Source organism: Dicentrarchus labrax, unplaced genomic scaffold (genome assembly GCF_905237075.1).
Source record: "Dicentrarchus labrax unplaced genomic scaffold, dlabrax2021, whole genome shotgun sequence".
Classification (NCBI taxonomy): Eukaryota; Metazoa; Chordata; class Actinopteri; family Moronidae; genus Dicentrarchus; species Dicentrarchus labrax.
In genome coordinates this window covers 22616263-22636166 of record NW_026136719.1, presented here as the reverse complement: position 1 = coordinate 22636166, position 19904 = coordinate 22616263, and the positions used below count along the sequence as shown (strand labels likewise).

Below are 19904 nucleotides of genomic sequence, written 5' to 3'. Positions count from 1 at the left end.
CGATCAAACTAGATACCACACTATTTTAGACTGGTATGGTTTGATTTTCAAGATGATATGCTGATGATTTAATCAAGATATGTTCAACTTATCAACCTCAGTTTTCCTGTTCTTGGAAATTAAGTTACTGAAATGTTTTCACTGCTGCAACTCTCTGTCTTAGTCTATAATCTGTTTCTTTTTCTCTGTCTGCCTTTGTTTGTTACTGTGTCTACATAATCATTTTCTCCCAGACATATAGTACATGCGCAAATATGTGAATGCAGGCACAGACGCACTCGCTCAACCAATGTCTCTTCGCCAGAGGCAGTGTAAGTCTTGCTTGTGCACACACTGTATACATTTCACATTCTGACAATGTGACCAATGTGATCATTATTCAAAATACACTCCCACCTCCGACCCAGAGAACAAGCAATCACTGACGCAATTTCCTACATCTTTGAACTGCTCCAGGGGAATGAACTTGTGTAGTCTGTGTTTTTCAGAGTATGCTTTTTATAATCATTATTATTCTAGCGCTGGTGAAAATATAAGTTTTATTAAAAGTTGGTCTGTATTTGTTTTAGGGCACACAGCATGCAAATGTGGTGTACGTCTGTGTGTGTGTGTGTGTGTGTGTGTGTGTGTGTGTGTGTGTGTGTGTGTGTGTGTGTGTGTGTGTGTGTGAGAGAGTGAGTGAGTGAGTGAGTGAGAGAGTGAAAAAGAAAGATGGATGGATCAAATGAGAGAGAAATGACAGCCACAGTCAGTACAGGCAGGTTAGGTCAACAGGTCGGTGTGTAATTAGATATTCCAGCCATGCACAAATGATTAGTTTGCATCCGCAGAGTCACACAAGCAAGCTTTCTCTTACACACACACACACACACACAAACACACACAAACACACACACGAGTCAGCACACGCATAAACACAAACAGAGGAAAACAAGGCCTAGACACGGGTACTGTTTTATTCATGTTGATGTGATGCCAGTGGACATGCACCCGTGAGGAACACAGCTTTTCTCACCTCATGCACTCCCACACAGATACACACAAATACACACAAAACACACAATCCTTCCGCAGTCACCTCAGTTCATTTTATATCTAGCTCTTGATGCTCACACACACACACACACACACACACACACACACACACACACACACACACACACACACATACACACACACACACACACACACACACAAACACACACAGAAGGAGACCCTGGTCCAAAATGTGTTGCTGGAGTTCAACCCAGGAAACCAGATGTGTCCAGTGTTGGCTGAGTCTACTGCCCTGTGTGTGTGTGTGTGTGTGTGTGTGTGTGTGTGTGTGTGTGTGTGTGCATGTGCGTGTGTGTGCTTCTTTGAATGTATGTCTGATTGCTTGTGCATTTATGTGTGTGTTTGCGTGCATATACACATATTGTATCTTCAGTTGTGTGTGCTTAAATTCTCTCATTTATACAATATGTTTTGAAAAAAGAATGTCTGTGCTCTTTTTTGACCAACTAATCGACCGCACTCCAGACATAGCATGTGCAACCCAGTCTGAGCTGTTGTATAATAGCATTTGTTCTTCTTCACTTATTTCCAGTGTAGCTAAAAAAGACAGACGGAAATTCTGCAGCACACTGAAGTGGACTATAAATCATTTCTTACTGTTTGTATCTATCATAAAAGTCCAGTGTGTAACATTTAGGAGGATCAAAATGGAATGTAATATTCTTAGGTATGTTGTCATCTGTGTATAATCACCTAAAAATAAGAAGCTGTTTTTATCTACAGAGGGAGAGGGGTCTACACACTTGGAATGGGAGGATGAGGGTGTATTCATTCTGTTGCAATCTGCAACCTCACCGCTAGATACCACACGCTGTTCCATTAACACAAACAATCCTTCTTGTGTCTTGTACTATATGTTGATAAGAGATATGTTAAAGGTCCAGTGGTGCAGCTGCAGCTGCACTAAAACTGTAAGTACATTTTAAGTAACTGTTCACAACAGGCAGTGCACATTTAGCCACCAGCTGCATTGGGGAATTAAAGCAATGACCTTTAAGTCACAAGCATATCCTCTAGATCCACAGCCACTTGCGCTTATTCATCAAAACAATTTGTATAACGTCAAACCAAATATAGTGAATGTGTCACTAACAACACAGAGAACTCAGGTAAGAGTCAACTGATATCAATGTCAGTCCAAGAACACTGATGCAGGGCATGGGTTTAGTTAGTGCCACTGAAAGGCAAATAAAGGAGGACATGTGTGACTCAGCACAAACAGAACCACAGTGACACCAAAAACATAACTAATGGCTCATGGATGTATCACATAATCTATGTAAGCCAGGTCAGGGCATGTTTTGTAAGTGACACTAATCATAGAATGTGTCCCGACGCCTGCAGCCAGATCAGTTTTTCCCCGACATGCTTGTGTGAAAACAGTCACACCATGTAAACAAAGTGAGATTTTTCCAAATTTAGGGAGGTGTTCATGCATTATAACAACATCAGCAGCCTGATAAGACCTTGGGCTTTGCTATATTTGTGTCAGGAAAATGAAGACAGAGATACTAGCTTGAATCTGAGAAATATATTAACAATCCATCAAGATTTCAGTAGAAGAGGTCTGCAAATGTGGAATCTCATTGATTACACCATTGCCACAGAGAGTACTCAACCCTGATTGGCTGGAGGATGGATGGGGGCTTTTTTCAAATGAATGCACAGCTCTGATGTAGTGGATTGATCGCCTATATTAATATCCAAATTGAAAAAAATAACCAGCCATCTTGACGTTGATTATCTATTCGATTCTATGTATGTATACCAGTATACCACACTGAAGTCTTATTTATTGACCAAAACGAACTTTGGTGATGGCTTTATGACACCAGCCTGAATAAATGATTTCAATAAATATGTGTGTGTGTAACTTGACCAAATACTGGAAAGGCTTCATTCATCCATCCATCAGTGGCCATGTTTATGTACCGTGCTGTGATTACAGAGAGTGTAGCCTGTTGGATTGCTGACAGCTTGTGCTTAGAGCCACTTGAAACAGTGTTGGCCAAGTGTCCTTGAGTCTCAAAACCTCCCTGCTCACTCAGTGAAAGTCAGTGGATAACAGGATCAGCATCAACAAATATGTAAAACAGTCCATCAGCAGGTGTTTTGACAACTCACCTGTGGCCGTGGGTGTCCTTTCACAATACACTGAAGCACTAGTGTGTCTCCTTCTTTGATGGTGTAGATTCTCTCACTGATGTTATCATCCTTGACGTTACATGCTGCGCCTGAGTGCACGATTTGGGCGTTGGCTGGAGCTGTGAGTGAACGCATGGACACACACGCATGCAGAGACAGACATGTAGCCATGCGGACATACACACACACACACACAAACACAAAGGGAGAGAAACCACATCACAGATTTAGTAACATCTCTGCAGCAGAAAAAAGGTCATTCTCTTGTGGGTGTATGTGTAATACTAGCGCCAGTATCGATGACTCAGACAAATAAATATATCACATTACTCCTGCATCTGCATGAACAAAGGCTTTTACAGAAATGCTGTGGAGTGTTGTGTGTGTCAGTGTTTGATGAGAGATGCAAGCATTTATTGGAAAATTGAAACTTTGGTCTCCATTAGAAGGTCAAAAAGCTGATTCTTCACTCTGGGACAGTACTTTTGTCTTATGAAGTATAGAGTGTTACGAGTGAAATGCACATTACACAGTACAAGATGGATTTAAAGAAGTCTTGGTGGCAAGCGCTGTACGATATCTGTTTTGAAGCATGTCAGATGGTGCGATGGATGCCTGGTGAATTCTAGCGCTGAGATGGAAAGAAAGACAGAGACATGTCATCAGTTCGCATCATATATCTGCACCTCTCTTATGTTTTGACAGCGGCCATAACACTGGCACTACAATACATCAAAAACCTTATAAAAGGAGGGGGAGGAGCTGGTGGAGAGAGAAACAAATTGTCAGTTTTGCAAAGTGAGTTTGAGGTCATTATGGCTTTTCAGCGGTCGCATTAGGCTAACTTGCTATTGTACTGTGTGTCTTTTCATGTTTTATTCTGATTGGTTGCTTAGTAAGCTTAGGTCGTATCAACAGTCACATTGTAGGATTTTGGTCCTTTTCATGCGGCTCATCTTTGGTCGCAGATGTTCCATGGATGGTGGAATTGTCTCACAGTGTGATGTAAGACCAACATTTTTGATCGACAACCAAAGATTTCACATCTCTCTTGTAACTATCATCTTTTGTCTGGGATGATTGTCATTAAAAGACCTAAGAACGAATCACTGGGTAGTAAAGTGTATTGCTCATTTGACTCAGTATGACAATATTTAAGTTTCGTCACAACCTCATGAAAATCATGATATTAAAATGATATCAACATATTGCCCATAGATCCTTACTAAGGTCTGCTTTACAACACTGCATAAACAACAGGCTGTGCTGGCAACTGCAGAAATGCTGGATGATGGATGCGTGATGGGAGATCTCAGCAGTGACGACATCTACAATATCTAAGTCTGCACAGTGCTGACCCTTAAGGAGGGCTGGCTTGCGTGCAAGTAGCCTCAGATGGCTTCACCTCCCCTATGATGAGGGGAGACAGGAGGGAGGAGGGGAGAGACACAGACAGAGTGAGAGAAACAGCGGGTGAGGAGGAAAAAGGCCAGAGACGAGTGTGAAACCCCAGAGAGAGGTGTGGGGGATGGGGGAGCACAATGATGTGATTAGCATCGATTCACAGGGAGAACAAATTTTCATTGCGCTCTACAACTGTTATCATTGAACAGACAGGAAGGAAGTGGGCGGCCTGTTCACCTTAAACTTCAACTCGATCAGACATAACAACGCAGATCGCGATCTCCAGCCAGAAATCCAGTTCAAAATAAAAGAAGCCTCTGAATCTGTCGCTGCATGTTCTCCTATATGGAACAAGCTGGAGTTGTTAATGGCTTAAGGTACTGGGACAAAGCGAGTGTGCCTGTCAACTTACATTTATACATTTTAGTGGCATTTCCACTTTACTAGATAAGATATATTTTTTTAATTTTCAAGAAACAGTAAAGAAAACAAAAAAATGCAGATCAGATTCAGTCCCAGATGCAAACATGTGGCTATTTAAAACCTGTGCCATTATCTTCTGGCTGTGTTCCTGAGCCAGTAAAGTAAATGCACAAACAACTGTACTCTTACAACAATAGGCTGCCTGAGTATAAAATCAAAACTAAGACGTATAAAAGTGGGCATTTTGAAGATCTTCCAAAAATACCACAGCATATCTGCACCTTACTGTAACTGACAACTGAAAACAGTCTGCTCAATATTTCTCCTCCACTATCATTTGTTTTGTTCTTATTTTCTGAAAGTGGATGTGTTGGATAAGAAAAAAGAAAGCAAGAGTGTTTGTGGTATGATACCCACAATGCCTACTGCTTATACGCCTTCTGTTTGTGTGTATCTGAGTGTGTAGAGATATATGAATATGAGACTTAATGTTCTGCACTTTTGTGTTTGAAGAGCTCATCAACAGAGCAGTCAATCATTCATTCATTCAGTCTTTGCGTCATTCTTCCAAAGACCTCTTTAGCATACCACAGCAATTTCTTCTCCAACATTGCAACCTTCTCTTACATGAACAAACGCATGCAAATATACACACACACACACACACACACACACACACACTCTAAAATCCATATCGCAAAAAACATGCATGCTGGTGCACGCAAATAGTTACACACATACACAGTGAGTTTTATAACTCCTGCAGCAGCTCTCTACATTTAAACAGGCTGCTTGTTAAGTTCTCTGCTTCTTGCTTTGTTGCCCTTCTCTATCCCTCGTCTTCCTCAGTGTCTCTCTCTGACTTAAAGTTGAAGAAAAAAATTGTGTGGTAAAAGTTTAGGAGCACAAACCCCAAAAACACATTCAAATATTGTAAATAATGTAATGATAATGATGATTTGAAATGTTACTCTCCATGATATGAGGAAATGGGAGATGTTTTAGTTGAACAAAAAAATTCATATTTAACCGTAATTTAACCAAAACTGGTTGCCTGAGCAAGTTTATTCCTTTTCAGCAAACATTCAGCTTTAGATTCATACATCTACACACATTCACACAAGGGAACCGCCCAGTGTAATTACAGTCTTTATATGCTGGACACTGAGCAGATACAGTGGTCCAGTTGGGGGTTAAGTGCCTTGCTGAAGGGCACACTGTTAGCAGTTGCTGTGGGATGCAAGATCATGTATTATTTATGCTCCCTTCTGTCAGATACTCTCAGTTAGCTTACTTTTGACCAATGATCTTCTAGTAACAAGCAAACTGTAACCTCTAGGCTACAAATTCTCTGGTGTAATCAGTCCATGAAAATGGAACCCATGAAAGGATACAAGTATTAAAAACACTATGTGGGGTAACAGTAGGGTACCAGAGGTGTGCTGAGCTAACGCAAAAAGACACAGAGCTGATATAAATGGTGAATAATTGTCTCCTTACAGCTTATTGGCGTGTCGGCATTAGTTTGCCTCTCTAGAGAGGGAGGGAGGTCGGACAGAGCGACTCCTCTGTCTGCTCTCGCCTCCGGCAGCTTGGCTGTTTCAACTGTCTGATCGACTAGAGAAAGGGAGGCTGAGAGAGAGAGAAGGAAATAAAGGCAAGAGAGAGAGGAAGTAGAGAGAGATGCAGGAGAGGCAGAAAGGATGAGCAAGAAAAGGGTGGAAGGAGACAGAAAAACAGCAGAACGGTGCAGAAAGAGGGAAGAAAGAGAGAGTGCAATAAACAGAGGGAAAAGAAAAAAGTATCGCAGAGACAAAAAGTAGAGGTGAAGAAAGAGTCAGAAAGAATGAGACTGAGAACAGGAAGTAGGGACAGTGACAGCAATTAATGTAATGTGGATTTGATAAGGCAACTGAAAAGAGATCAATGGGAAGGTTAAGGTGAAAGGTAAAAAAAGACAATCGAAGTAGGCAAATGTAGTTGGCCAAAGAAGAGAGACTGACAGCTAGGCCAGAGAGAGGTTGGATGGGTTGAGGCTCCTCAACAACCCGATGCTGTCCAAAACAAAACAAAGAAATGATGCAAACAAAGCAAGAGGGTTCAGTCTGTTGCACTACAGTCATCCCCTTTTTCACACCACAGACAACCAGAGACAACATTATCAAAAAAACAACTGAACAACTGAGTCTACCTAGCCAACCAACCAACTGACTGACATCAAACTTCCTTGTAACTTGTGCAAATATTTAAGCAAATATGGTTTTATGGTTTTGGTTAAATAGGGGAATTGCATCTCACAACACCATGTGTGCATGATCACTAATGTATACACAGCATCTACTGCTTTGTTGCTTAGCAACACAAGAGGTACATCACAGATTAGTTTGCACACTTCATGATTAACTTAGTTTGAAATAGCAAGATTGTCATGTCTAAATTATAAATAGTAAAGCAGAGTTCTTTAATCAAACCTGAAATTTTTTCTCAACACTAGGCAGATCTGTTTACATTGTGTGAATCAAAATCAAATGAGAGCTGTACATTTTTTTCAGTGAAAGATATTTTCATATAATCATGTAGTTCAATTTAATTCTGGTAGGCTTTCATGTCAGGAAACTAATGAATATCTGAAAGGTCCAGTGTCAAACATTTTTGGAGGATCTATTGGCAGAAATAGACTTTATTATTCATAGGTATGTTTTCATTAGTGAATAATCTGAATATGGGAATATGGGAATCGTTATGTTTTGCGATGTGCAACTACACCACTAGATGCCTCTAAATCCTACACACTGGACCTTTGAGTTTTAACATCATTCTAAAGAAATTTTGTGATACTGCAACAACTCTGTGACTTGGGTTGTGATCCATTTTTGTTTCTTAAGTGGTATCAACAGCAAAAACACAAGAGCCTGAAAGGGCAACAAAATGGTACAGCAATCAATTGTCTAAATCAGGCCAAAGGCTGTAGCAGAGAGAGGAAGGAAAACATGGTAAGAAGTTATTAACACAAATATTGGCACAGTGTTGTGTCACACTCAGAGGTGCATCAATTCAGTTAGTGCGGAAGATGATCATCAGTCTTAGAAAGCTGCTGTTTTGACAGCAATCTATCTGACTCTGATGATTCATCGATCAAAACTGTTCCAGGGGATGCTGATTGAAAGTGCTGCATGCATTATTGGAAACTTTCTGAGACATTCAATGCACATTAGTTGTAAGTGAAACATAACTATCGGCAAATGCCTTGTCTGATTAATTGATTCGTCACCGCCTGCCATGTTTGTTTTTGTTGAGGGGACAGGACATCTCTCACTAAAACTAATGATGAGACAGGAGAGCTGGTGTCAAACCGCAGTGACAGTTTGACAGAGTGCTGAGCAGCATGTGTGTGGTTGTGGTTTAAATAGAGAGAATGCGCGTGTGCATGTCCGCTATTGAAATGTGAGCGTACGTACATACATGTGTCAATGTCACTGTGTGTGTGTGTCTATGTACTTTATACTGTATCTTGCCGGAGGAATCCCACAGAAGGTCATGAATCCTGTCGAACACGAAGTCACGCAGAGCATGATTGATATGCGTAGTTACTTTATGGGAGCTTCTCATGCATGCCAATGAGCTCTGTCTCAATTCACTTCATTCACAAGAGACCATTTAGATGCTTTGGCCCTTCCCCTGCCATCACAAGTAGAAAGGAAAGGAAAGGAAAAGAAAGAAAGGGGGAGAAGGAGATAAGAGTAGTGGAGAGTGGGTACCCGAGAGAAAAGTCACAGACGTTATCGATTAACTGCAATGGAGGGAAGTGTTCATCCGACCCAAAAAACCCCACTAATCTCACACACACACACACACACACACACACACACACACACACACACACACACACACACACACACACATACATACATACATACACACACACACACACACACACACACACACACACATAAACCAACACACACAAAAAAGCCTTATGACAGCAGCATTTTTTATCAGGATTCTTCTTTGCAGACAGGATGGAGAGAGATCAAATAGTTGATGTCATGACCCCATCCTTTTCATTTGGCTCGATTGGAGCTCTAGATATCAAAACGCGTCTGGAACATTGATTTAACTTTTGACCTAACCGTTAAATGGCTGTTATAAATGAAAGGACTAACCTTCAATAACCTCTTTGGTGCTTTCAATCAACTGTAAACTGCTGTTTCCTTGATTACACTCCCACACAAACACGCACACACAATGAAGGAATAGACAGATATATATTTTTTAACTGTAGGAGTTATTTTTTCAGCAAATCCTTCAATGAATTCTTCTATTGTATTGTTATAAAGTGATCTAAATGTTTCACTTCACAATGTACCACTAGATGGATATAGCCTTCCTTAAACCAGAGCTGGATCTGCCATACAAACATGAATTTAATTGGCGCTGAATTCAGTTTCCAAACCCAGACTGAGCCTGCGATTAACACCGGCAAGCTGTCTTTTTTTTTTTTTTGACTGCCTTGCGTCTTCTAATTTGATTCTGGTCTTGCAGCCATCTACATCTGAATATAACCAACCCTTTGCCATTTTTCCTTCAGAAATATTCAGAAGTTAAAAAAAGAATATGATATGATTATAATTCTTTGTTAGCTATTATAGAGTTTGAAAAATGGAAACTTTTTGGGGTTAAAGAACCAATATCTCATATCGTGTGCCGATATGCACAACCTTTGCATATTCTTATCCAAAAACAAAACTCTCAGTATTGAATGTGTTCATTGTTTAGTCTTGGCAAGGTGGATCTGAAAAAGATCTGAAACAGCATTTAGAAGATATTGAACTGAATGTTCCCTTTACTGTACCGACTAATTTCAGGTATTTACCAAACAAAATGTACTGAATATACTATAGTCATAAACAACATTGAAATTTTGACCTCAAACGATCTTTGTTTTAATGCAATAGTTTGACATTAGTCCATATAAAAAGTGACTTGTCATTGAGGTTGTCAGGGAATGAATGCAGATTCATAATCACTGCTCCTGGCCAAGAAATAATCCTGCACAGAATTCTCCCTTAAACTACATCAGCCATTTTTACACTACATTTTTGTACAGACTAAACAAACGACATATGACGTGTGTGTTGATTAGTGAGCTTTAAAGGTGCAAGTAGGCTGTCGGACATAGCCAGGGTAGCTGTTTGTCCCTGTTTCCAAACATTGTGCTAAGCTAAGTTAACTGGTTGCTAACTGAAACTTCATATTTACCATACCAAGCTTTGATGTGAAAAGATACACAATATACAGACCTGCCACAGTTTACAGGACTGTGGTGACTAGTTGGCTCCAGCTATCTTATAGCAAAGGGTTGCATCTATGTGAGGGATGGACTGATCACCTAGCCCCGCCCCGCACAAAAGCATATTTCCCAAAACTATATCTTTAAACATGTTTTACGCAGAATTCCTAATTGTTATGCAAAAAAGGTTTGATTGAGGTCGCCCAGTTAGCTCAGTTGGTAGAGCTGGCGACCCATGTACGGAGTTGCTGCAGCGGCCCGGGTTGGAATCCGACTTGTGGCCCTTTGCTGCATGTCATCCCCTCTCTCTCTGCCCCCCTTTCCTGTCTATCTTCGGCTGTCACTATCAATAAAGGCAATAAAAAGCCAAAAAACCAAAAACAAACAAAAAAAAAGGTTTGATTGAGAAGCATGCTTAAGACATGGAAACAAAATAAAATGCTGCAGCTCTGGGGTTCTTTAGTTTGTCGAAAATTGATACTAGACAGAGAAAAGAAGCAGCCTGGTCGGAGATATCACCTGATCATACCACGCTGAAAGGTATTGATTAAAGTGGAGGTGAAAATAAGCCAACAGTAGCCTGTGAATTAATTACTCACACACCCAAACACACACACGGACACCAATCATCACTTCCCCGAGGGGAGCTTAATGCGGAGTGCAAATAGAAGAAACATTAACGGAGAAGCACTGACAGAGCAGATACAGGCGAAAAAATATATATATATTCACGATACTAAATAATGAATGTCTTTATGTCCATTAATTAAGTATGTGTTTATTCTCTCCTCCAATTTTGGCTTATATTTGGTTTGTCACTGTTTGTTGCATGGATTCATCTCCATAGATGCGTGTGCTCATGCATCTGTACTGTTTGTTAGCATGTCTGCTTGTGCTTTGTTTACTATATGTGTGTGCCATGGTTTCCTATGCGGATAACCACAGATTGGACAGTTAACAGTTATCTGACAGGCAACAGTACTGACTACATACGGAAAAAGTCAACAAGAGCCTTGATTCATGTATTTTATCCACACCAATGGTAGGTATTTCTAGGATTGTGAAATCAGCATGTCAGGGTGTCTTTGATAGTGTGCACTACATGCTGTGATACCTAGCGTACCTGTGTTTGTCAGTGACTGACTGTGTGTTTTCCACCACAATCACACAATCACTGTAAGAGGAGAAAGAGATTGTGCGATCAACAAAAGTGTCAGATGACAGCAGAAGCTAATAAAAGGGGATCATTGGAGAGCAGAGGGTAGATTGGAAGGGCAAGGAGATGGAGAAACAAAAAAGGACTGTAATGGAAAAGAGAGAGAGACAGAGAGACAGAGAGAGAGAGACAGAGGGGAGGGTGAAGAAGAGCAGCAGTTTCAGTGCGGCACTGCAGGCTTCATATCCAAGGACAGTGAATCTTCTCTTTGAAATATTGTTCAATATAGATTATTGGCAGCCACAAAGCATGCAATCCTTGAGGAAAGGGAGAACAATTCAAAAGATCTCCACTTTGTGCTGCCAGTTTCTCTAGACATAACTGAGCTTCTTTTAACATCAATGTCAGATAGTCTATTTATAAGACTTTTTCAGTGTACTTTTCCTCACCCTGATGTGGCTCACCCTGATCCAAATTTAAGGTCCAAAAATAGCTTTTTTGCAATTTTTTGTTGTTTTGGTGTTTGCTCTTGAGATACCAAAAGGTCTGTTCAAGAAATTTGATTGAATCTAGTGCAAAGCAGCAAAGACTTATACTGCTTACTATAGCAAACGTAATGAGGCTGAGGTCATATGAGTCTCCGGCCACATAAACAGGTAAATTTAATATGTGAATGACAGTAGCTTTGTGGAATGTAGACAGAAAGAGAAAAGACAACAAGTCAGAGGTGGGGGATTAGGGGTTGCGTCTGTTGTGAGGACTGGAGTGATGTGAAGTGATCTGGGGTTTGTAGAGCGCGGTCAAACATGACTCGTACTCCTCCATGAGAGCGTGTTTGCCGCACTTGAGCTTCCCCAGGATGAAAAGATAAAGAGAGGAGAGAGAGAGGGAGAGTTCCGACAAAGAGATGAAAACCGCTTAGATCTTGGGCACAGACGAACAGAGGGGGAGACGAGAGGAGAGCAGGGAACGAGAGGAGGGAGGGAAGGAAGGACGGAGAAGAGGAGAAAATGAAGAGGAATGTGTGACTGGCATTCTCTTTGTCAGTGCTCCATTCACAAAGCCTGTCCAATATACACTGTGCTGAAATTGACAGGCCAAGAAACAGGAGGGAAGAGAAGAGAAATCGGTAGACAGTTTATTTCACACCAGCTAACAACCATACTGAGTTTCATGAACACAACTTACAAGTTCATATCCAACTGTCCAAAATTATGTTTTTGGTATCTGCTAATTTTCACCTGACCAAGAGGGCCTTAGAAGTAAAAAAAAATATCAGATAGAAATTTCTTTGGGTGTTAAATACACTGGATTTGATGATGAATAAACGCTGGCCAACACTGTGTGTTAACAGCATGTTGGTTTAGCTGGTAGATCACCACCATTTCCCGTAAGAGTCAATTCAGAGTGAATACATTTTCAGGAGAGCATTTGTAAAGTAGACTAATAGTTGTTCTATTAGTCTATAGTGTTAACAGTTCATGTGTGTACTCTACGGCTGCAACTAACAAGTATTTCAATTGTTGTTTTTCCAATTATTTGATTGACTACTTGGTGTATAGAATAGCAGTATTCTGAAAAAATACTTCATACTTGTACATACATCGATCAGCTATAACATTATGATCACCTGGGTACACTGGTGGTCATAATGTTATACAGCCTAATACCAATAAACTGTGATGAACTGTGTGTTCTGACACATTTCTATCAGAACCAGCATTAACTTTTCCAGCAATTTGAGCTTCAGTAGCTCGTCTGTTGGATCAGGGCCAGCTTTCACTCCCGACGTACATCAATGAGCCTTGGCCGCCCATGACCCTGTCTGACCGCTTTTCCTTCCTTAGACCACTTTTGATAGGTACTGACCACTACAGACTGGGAACACCCCACAAGAGCTGCAGTTTTGGAGATGCTCTGACCCTGTCGTCTAGCCATCACAATTTGGCCCTTGTCAAAGTCGCTCAAATCCTCAAGCTGCCCATTTTTCCTGCTTCTAACACATCAACTTGAGGACAAGATGTTCACTTGATGCCTGATATATCTCACCCACTGACAGGTACCATAATAACCAGATAATTAGTGTTATTCACTTCATCTGTCAGTGGTCATGACGCTATGGCTGATCAGTGTATGTACAGCGTATCTACATTTTAAAAATATATATTAAAATGACGAGTAAAATAATACTGATAGATATTGGAGTTGTCGGTGTAATTCAGCCTAAAGTGAAGGAAACAAGATCCTCAATTATCTTTATTTTGAATACATCTGTGTGCAGTTAGAGTTACGACAGCACATATTGATATCTTGATTAGAGTTTAAAGTGTTCAGACTTACAAAGACACACACACACACACACACACACACACACACACACACACACACACACACACACACACACACATACACACACACACACATACACACACATTGCTCTGCATGGAGCTTAGCGCTGCTAAAAACAACAGTAGCATTCTGCCCAAGGGTGGGTAAACACACCATGGCTTTTTGAAGATTCCTTGAACTAATTAAGTGCAAAGTTACCTTCATCACAAGTATGTTCTCAGTTTGTTGTGACAAAAACAATTTCATTCTGATATATGCGATAGGTATAGAAGATATCTTAATAAAATCTTTTTCTTTCCAATGTTGAACCAACAATGTAACATAAATGTCTCAAATTATGTCAGACCTGTCTTATGGACATACATACGTTTCTCATCTTACACCACAAACCCCATTGTGGGGATTTTCAGTCGTTCAAATCTTTTAATAGTCACAAACTCAGCTTAATGGGGCACCCTGGTGGGCAAATTATGAACCCCTGCTATCTAACATTTAAGCTCATCCCTTGACAGTTGTCACAGGTTATCTGTCCTGTTAGTCTCCATCATCATTAAAAAAAGGAATTACAGTAATACTAGAGTGCAGGAGAGGAGAGAAATGAGACAGCGGCACCACTGATTCACAAGTCACGCCTTCTTGTACAAAACTTAGAAGTGTAAACAATGTTTGAGATCTGCAGTTCGCACTCTCAACATCATCATTCCCACCAACCTCTGGGTCTCTCAAAGCAACACGAGCATCTGTTCAGACAAGAAAATACAATGAGAGCACGGGAAAGAGAGAGAGAGAAAGAGGGAAAAAGACAGAGGACAGTAACAGCTGGCGAAGCCTCGAAATTGCAGCAAAGGTTTTGCTTCTTTCATTATGTGTTTGTGTGTGTGTGTGTGTGTGTGTGTGTGTGTGTGTGTGTGTGTGTGTGTGTGTGTGTGTGTGTGTGTGTGTGTGAGAGAGAGAGACACAGAGAGAGAAAGAGTGTGTTGTTTATTTCTGTGTTTGTGCTGCATATGCCACACAAACCACCTTAGGTGTAACATATGGTTATTCTAGTCAATGTAGCTTTCTGGAGCAGGATGGGCATGATGAAGAGAGGCAAGGAAAAGTCTCTCTACTCTGTAGTTTCTGTGATTATACTGTGTTAGAGAGGAGAGGTAAGAGATAACAGAAAGTCACAAGGAGGAGAACAAAACACTCAAATGACTGAGCGGAAAAAGAGCAGAGGTGAAAAGCTGTATTTGGTAGAAAAGAGAGACGTTGCGAGGACAAGGCCGTATGGCTTGGAGGTCAAATGCTCCACATCCTCTGTCTGTCTGCCTGACTGTCAACCTGACCTTATTCTACTCAACCATAATGCTCAAACTCACTTTGCTGGTGCACACAGACAGACACACACACACACACACACACACACACACACACACACACACACACACACACACACACACACATCTACACTACCAGATAACAAGAGGCACACTTGACACACAGTGGCAGTGCATATGAAGAAAATAAATAATTATTGTGTCCGCGTGTGTGTATGTGATTCCATCTCCAAGGAAACTGCCCCAGAGGAACCGGCAATGCATAGCGGTCAGTCCAGGTGAAGCAGTAGGAAGGAAGGAGGTACTAAGAAAGGATGTCGATAAAGAGGAGAGCGAGAAGAAACACTTGAATAAAAGGTCAGAGTGAGAGCTGAAGGTAAGGAGAGGCAGGTTTGTGTGTGTATGGAGGGGAAGAAAAGATCCTGACAAGTACAGAGGAGACAAAATGTGGATAGATATTATGTATCCTATCCATTTTAATGGTCATGCCAATAAAGTGAACCGAAATTGGAAACTGAAAGTGACAGACAGACAAAGAGTCACAGACACAGAAATGCTGAAAGGCACAAATGGAAATGCCCTACAGTTACAAGTGTAATGTGTAATCATGTAGAGAGAGGGACTAAGAAAAGGTGAAAAGGATAAAGCATTAAGAGCAGGAGATACAGACTAAATGGTGACACCACAGAGCGAAAGGGAGATGGTGAGAAAAAAACCACGAATGGCTGCAGTTACTTCAGAACTTAAATGGAACTCCCTGTGAGCCTGTCAAAACAGCCAGACTTTGGATATTGATATTAGTCGCACACAGAACCACTGGATCCATTTAACCAGTTGATAAATAATACTTCAATAATGTGTCACACTTCATTTCACGCAGGCCTTTTTCAGCTGCTATCAGGATCTAATGAAGTGCTGGCTCACAATAAAGGCGGGTCTAGACAACAGCGTGGAGGGAACAACTGGCATCGTTTTGTCATGTTCATCAAGAAGGATAGAGAGATTTGTGCGTGGATGGATGGATGATACAAAGAGACAAATTGAGTTATTGTAGTTCTTCAGTTCTTTCATACAAATTTTGTTATTTTATAGAAATACATTAATAAAAATTATTGGTGACTGGTGCAATTAACTGCTGTGAACACCAAAATATAAGTGCACTATTCCATGCTAATATTATAGTATCAGAGGTAAGACAATAAGGTAAATCATTTTAAAAGAAAGGCAGACAAATTTAAGTGTCATTCTGAAAAGGTAATGATATTGGGCTGTTTTATTCATTGCTCAAGTGGAGCCTCCAGAGAGCTTTATTGCCAAATGAGAGTGGTAATTGATGACATTGTATGGCAGCAGTTTGCTTCTTTCATTGTCACAGAACAATACAAGTAGCCTACAGCACAATAAATGCGATTAAAACAGAATACAATACAGTAAAAGTTCTTGAATAGTATTAAACTTCATATATTAGGCATGTAATACTGATTCAAAATGTCATTCAAACTAATATTTTCTTTTTTCGTCATTTGTTGCCAAAGAGAAGCAGATGGGTGGCAAATTAAAGTAAAAACCAAACTAAAGTGTTGTAGTAAGGTGTTTTGATCTTCTAGAACATGAGAAATATTCATGGGGTGGAATGGAGAATTTAGGGGTGGCAGAATCATATGCTGATTTATTCACAAACAGTCCATATTTGCTTGGAAAAGACCAAGTAACACAGCTCATGCCTGTATTTGACAACCTGGGAATGGGTTGTGAAGTGTGAAGGAGAGACTACGTTGGCCGCAAAACTCACAAAAAACGCGAAAGGCCCTATCTACAACCAGTGTTAGGTTTGTCCATTCTGGGCTACTGTAAAAACATGATGGTTTAACATTGCGGACTCCATGGAAGGTAACTTGCAGCATCTGTAAATAGAAATAGCTCATTCTAAGGTAATGAAAACACAATGATTGCTTTAGTGATTATGCAATAATGAAAACATATCTATGAATATTATATTCAGTTTCTGCCGATAGATTCTCCCTTAAATGTTACACACTGGACCTTTAATGTGTTAAATGTGACAGCATTTGACACCAAACTGGGGTAGCCAGGTATTTTAAAACTAAACCTACAGCAGCTACCATTTCAGATAATGATATGTAATGTTTTTTTTAAATTCATGAGCTATGAGCATGCACTGCATAAGGAGTAATGTTTTTATCTGTTGTTTATGACACTAACTGAGGTTAAACACATAGCATATTCCTTTAAAGAGAGTATTTACATTTTTACAATCGACAAGAGTAATGTAACGTTGTTTTCTCTCCATGCCAAAATGCTAACTGTTCATCATTCAGAGTAAGAGAACTGTGGAAGACTGTTAAGGTGTAAGGGGGGCTAACATCTGCTGCATTTGGCAAAGACAAGGTGTTATAATTACAGTTACTGAAGGTGTGTGTGGAGGAGAGGAGAGGGGAAAAAAACAAAACAATGCATGTTAACAACTGTTTAGTGAAACCGTAAATCTGTCTCATCTGAAAACAACTCAGCTTGACAATATGCTTACAAATGCAAGCTACAATATTTGCTAAGCATGACTGTTATGGAAATCACCACATGGTCAAGTGGTTTATAATACACAGCAAATGTAACCACTCTAAAACTATCCCACTTCTTTTGCATGATGTCCAGTGTGAACAGATGTCCAGGGATTGTGAAGCGAGAGAAACCGAGAGCTGGAAAGGGAGGGGAGGGAGGAGAGGTGAGTTTTAAAGGATAACTGCAAGTGAGAGACTTCTTAGGTGTGAAAGAGAGAGTTTCGCTGTGCTTTGAAATTTGTATTCTGAGTGAAGAGTAACAGTAAAAGATGGGTTTGAATTCTTCATGCAGGTGTACACGTTACTGTACATATACACTATTTCTGACTGTATATGTTTTAATGGGCTTCAGAAACCTAAATAATTCAGTTTTCGGTGAAAATGAATTACTGAAAAGTGAAAACTCAGAATGTGTGTGTGTGTGTGTGTGTGAGTGTATAACACCCAGTACCATCAGCTATGATGGATTATCACCTATAGGCCTACCCTGAAAGAGTCCTTAAATGAAATTGGAGCAGCATGCTAAACCTGACAGAAACAGCTGGCCAAGGATAACCTTCATGCAGCTTTTTGGCTTCAAAGCCAAAGATGGGTCAATAAAACAAAAAAATGGGCCGGGTACGCAGGTTAATCTGGAGTAGGAAACTTTTGAACTTGAAATGTTCAGTGTTAAATCCATCCCTCTGTTTGCTTACTAATCCTGTTCAGAGTTACTGGGATTATGTAAAATGGCCCATTTCAGAATAATGTATATTACTGGATTCTATTATATTGTATTTTTTATGAATATTGATGCATTAATACGTTCATCAAGGTAAAGTTGCAGCTGGCAATGGGGTAAAGTATAATATTTGCTTTCTACCACTGGCACCGGGCAAGGTTACCCGCTAGACAGGGTCATCCTTCCATCACAGGGCTAACACATATAGACAAACACATTTACACTCACATTCACACTTACGGATCATTTCCAGTTCACATAAACACCACACAGACACAGGGGAAACATGCAAACTTCACGGTTTATTATAGCAGTAGTAGTAGTAGAAGTAGTAGTAGTAGTAGTAGTAGTAGTAGTATGCATCAATAGGAAGAACCAGGAGCAAAGTCTATAAAAGAGACAAAGTCTAAGCAGTGAGTTTCGGCCACACATTGTGACTGCTTGAAAGGCATCCTAATAAGTGTAAATATCTCCCAAAATACAGTTGATCCAGAGTATCCACGAGTACTGACAGGAACTAGGAAAATAGAAAATATTTCTCCTGTATTGGCTTCTCTGCACTGGCGCCCTGTAAAATAAGAATAGAATTTAAAATCCTCCTACAATTTGTTAAAGAGCTCATAGTACCCTATCACCCCCCTAGAACACTACATTCTCTGAATGCAGGGCTACTTGTGGTTCCTATAGTCTCTAAAAGTAGAACAGGAGCCAGAGCCTTCAGTTACCAAGCTCCTCTCCTGTGGAACCAGCTTCCAGTTGTCGTTCGGGAGGCAGACACCCTCTCCACATTTAAGAGTAGGCTTAAGACGTTCCTTTTTCATGAAGCTCATAGTTAGTCCCATGATGCACTGAGCTCCTCTCTTCCTCTCCCTCTCTATCTGCACACATTGAAGTCCCATTAATGCATGTGACTAACTTCACTTCTTTCCCAGACTGTTATTATTAGTCATATTATCAACATCATTGTTATTCATCATTCATCGTTATGGCTATTGTTGTCATCGTCGTCATCATCATCATCACCATTATTATTTGTAATTTCAACTAGTATAGTTGTTGCTATTGTTGTTGCTTTGCATCTCTCCTTTTCTCTTATGGCAGAATGTAAGACAATGTGGATGTGGATATGTGAAAAGTGAGGGCATCTGATAACTTGTCCTGTGTGACCTACAAGGTTGGTTCATTTCCTGTCTTTTCAGATACATGATCTCTTTCTTCCTCCCTTCATATATAATTGGAGGCTGGAGTGAAGTCCAGAGTAGAAAAGTTTCTTCTCAACTCAAGCATGAAGTTTGGCTTTTCTGGGTTGTTACACAAAACCATCTTGAAAGTCGCCATTGGAAACTCTTTGGAAAGGGTCAGGCACTTTCAAAACATACTCGGCAGGTGATTGGATCAACTATCAGATCAATGAGCCATAAAATGTAGTCAAACTCTCCGAAGCCAGTCGGGAGGAGAGCGA

At 40.3% G+C, this 19904-nt stretch overlaps 1 protein-coding gene across 2 annotated transcripts in view; it reads right to left on the bottom strand.

Annotated features, from left to right (window-relative positions):
* The window catches only part of LOC127351888 (MAM domain-containing glycosylphosphatidylinositol anchor protein 1), a 172420-nt gene that overhangs the window by 122075 nt on the left and 30441 nt on the right, over positions 1–19904 (bottom strand). For both annotated transcript variants that reach the window (XM_051379864.1, XM_051379865.1), the window contains exon 3: positions 3181–3320. In XM_051379864.1, coding sequence (XP_051235824.1) covers positions 3181–3320 — 140 coding nt within the window. The remainder of the gene's footprint in view (positions 1–3180; positions 3321–19904) is intronic.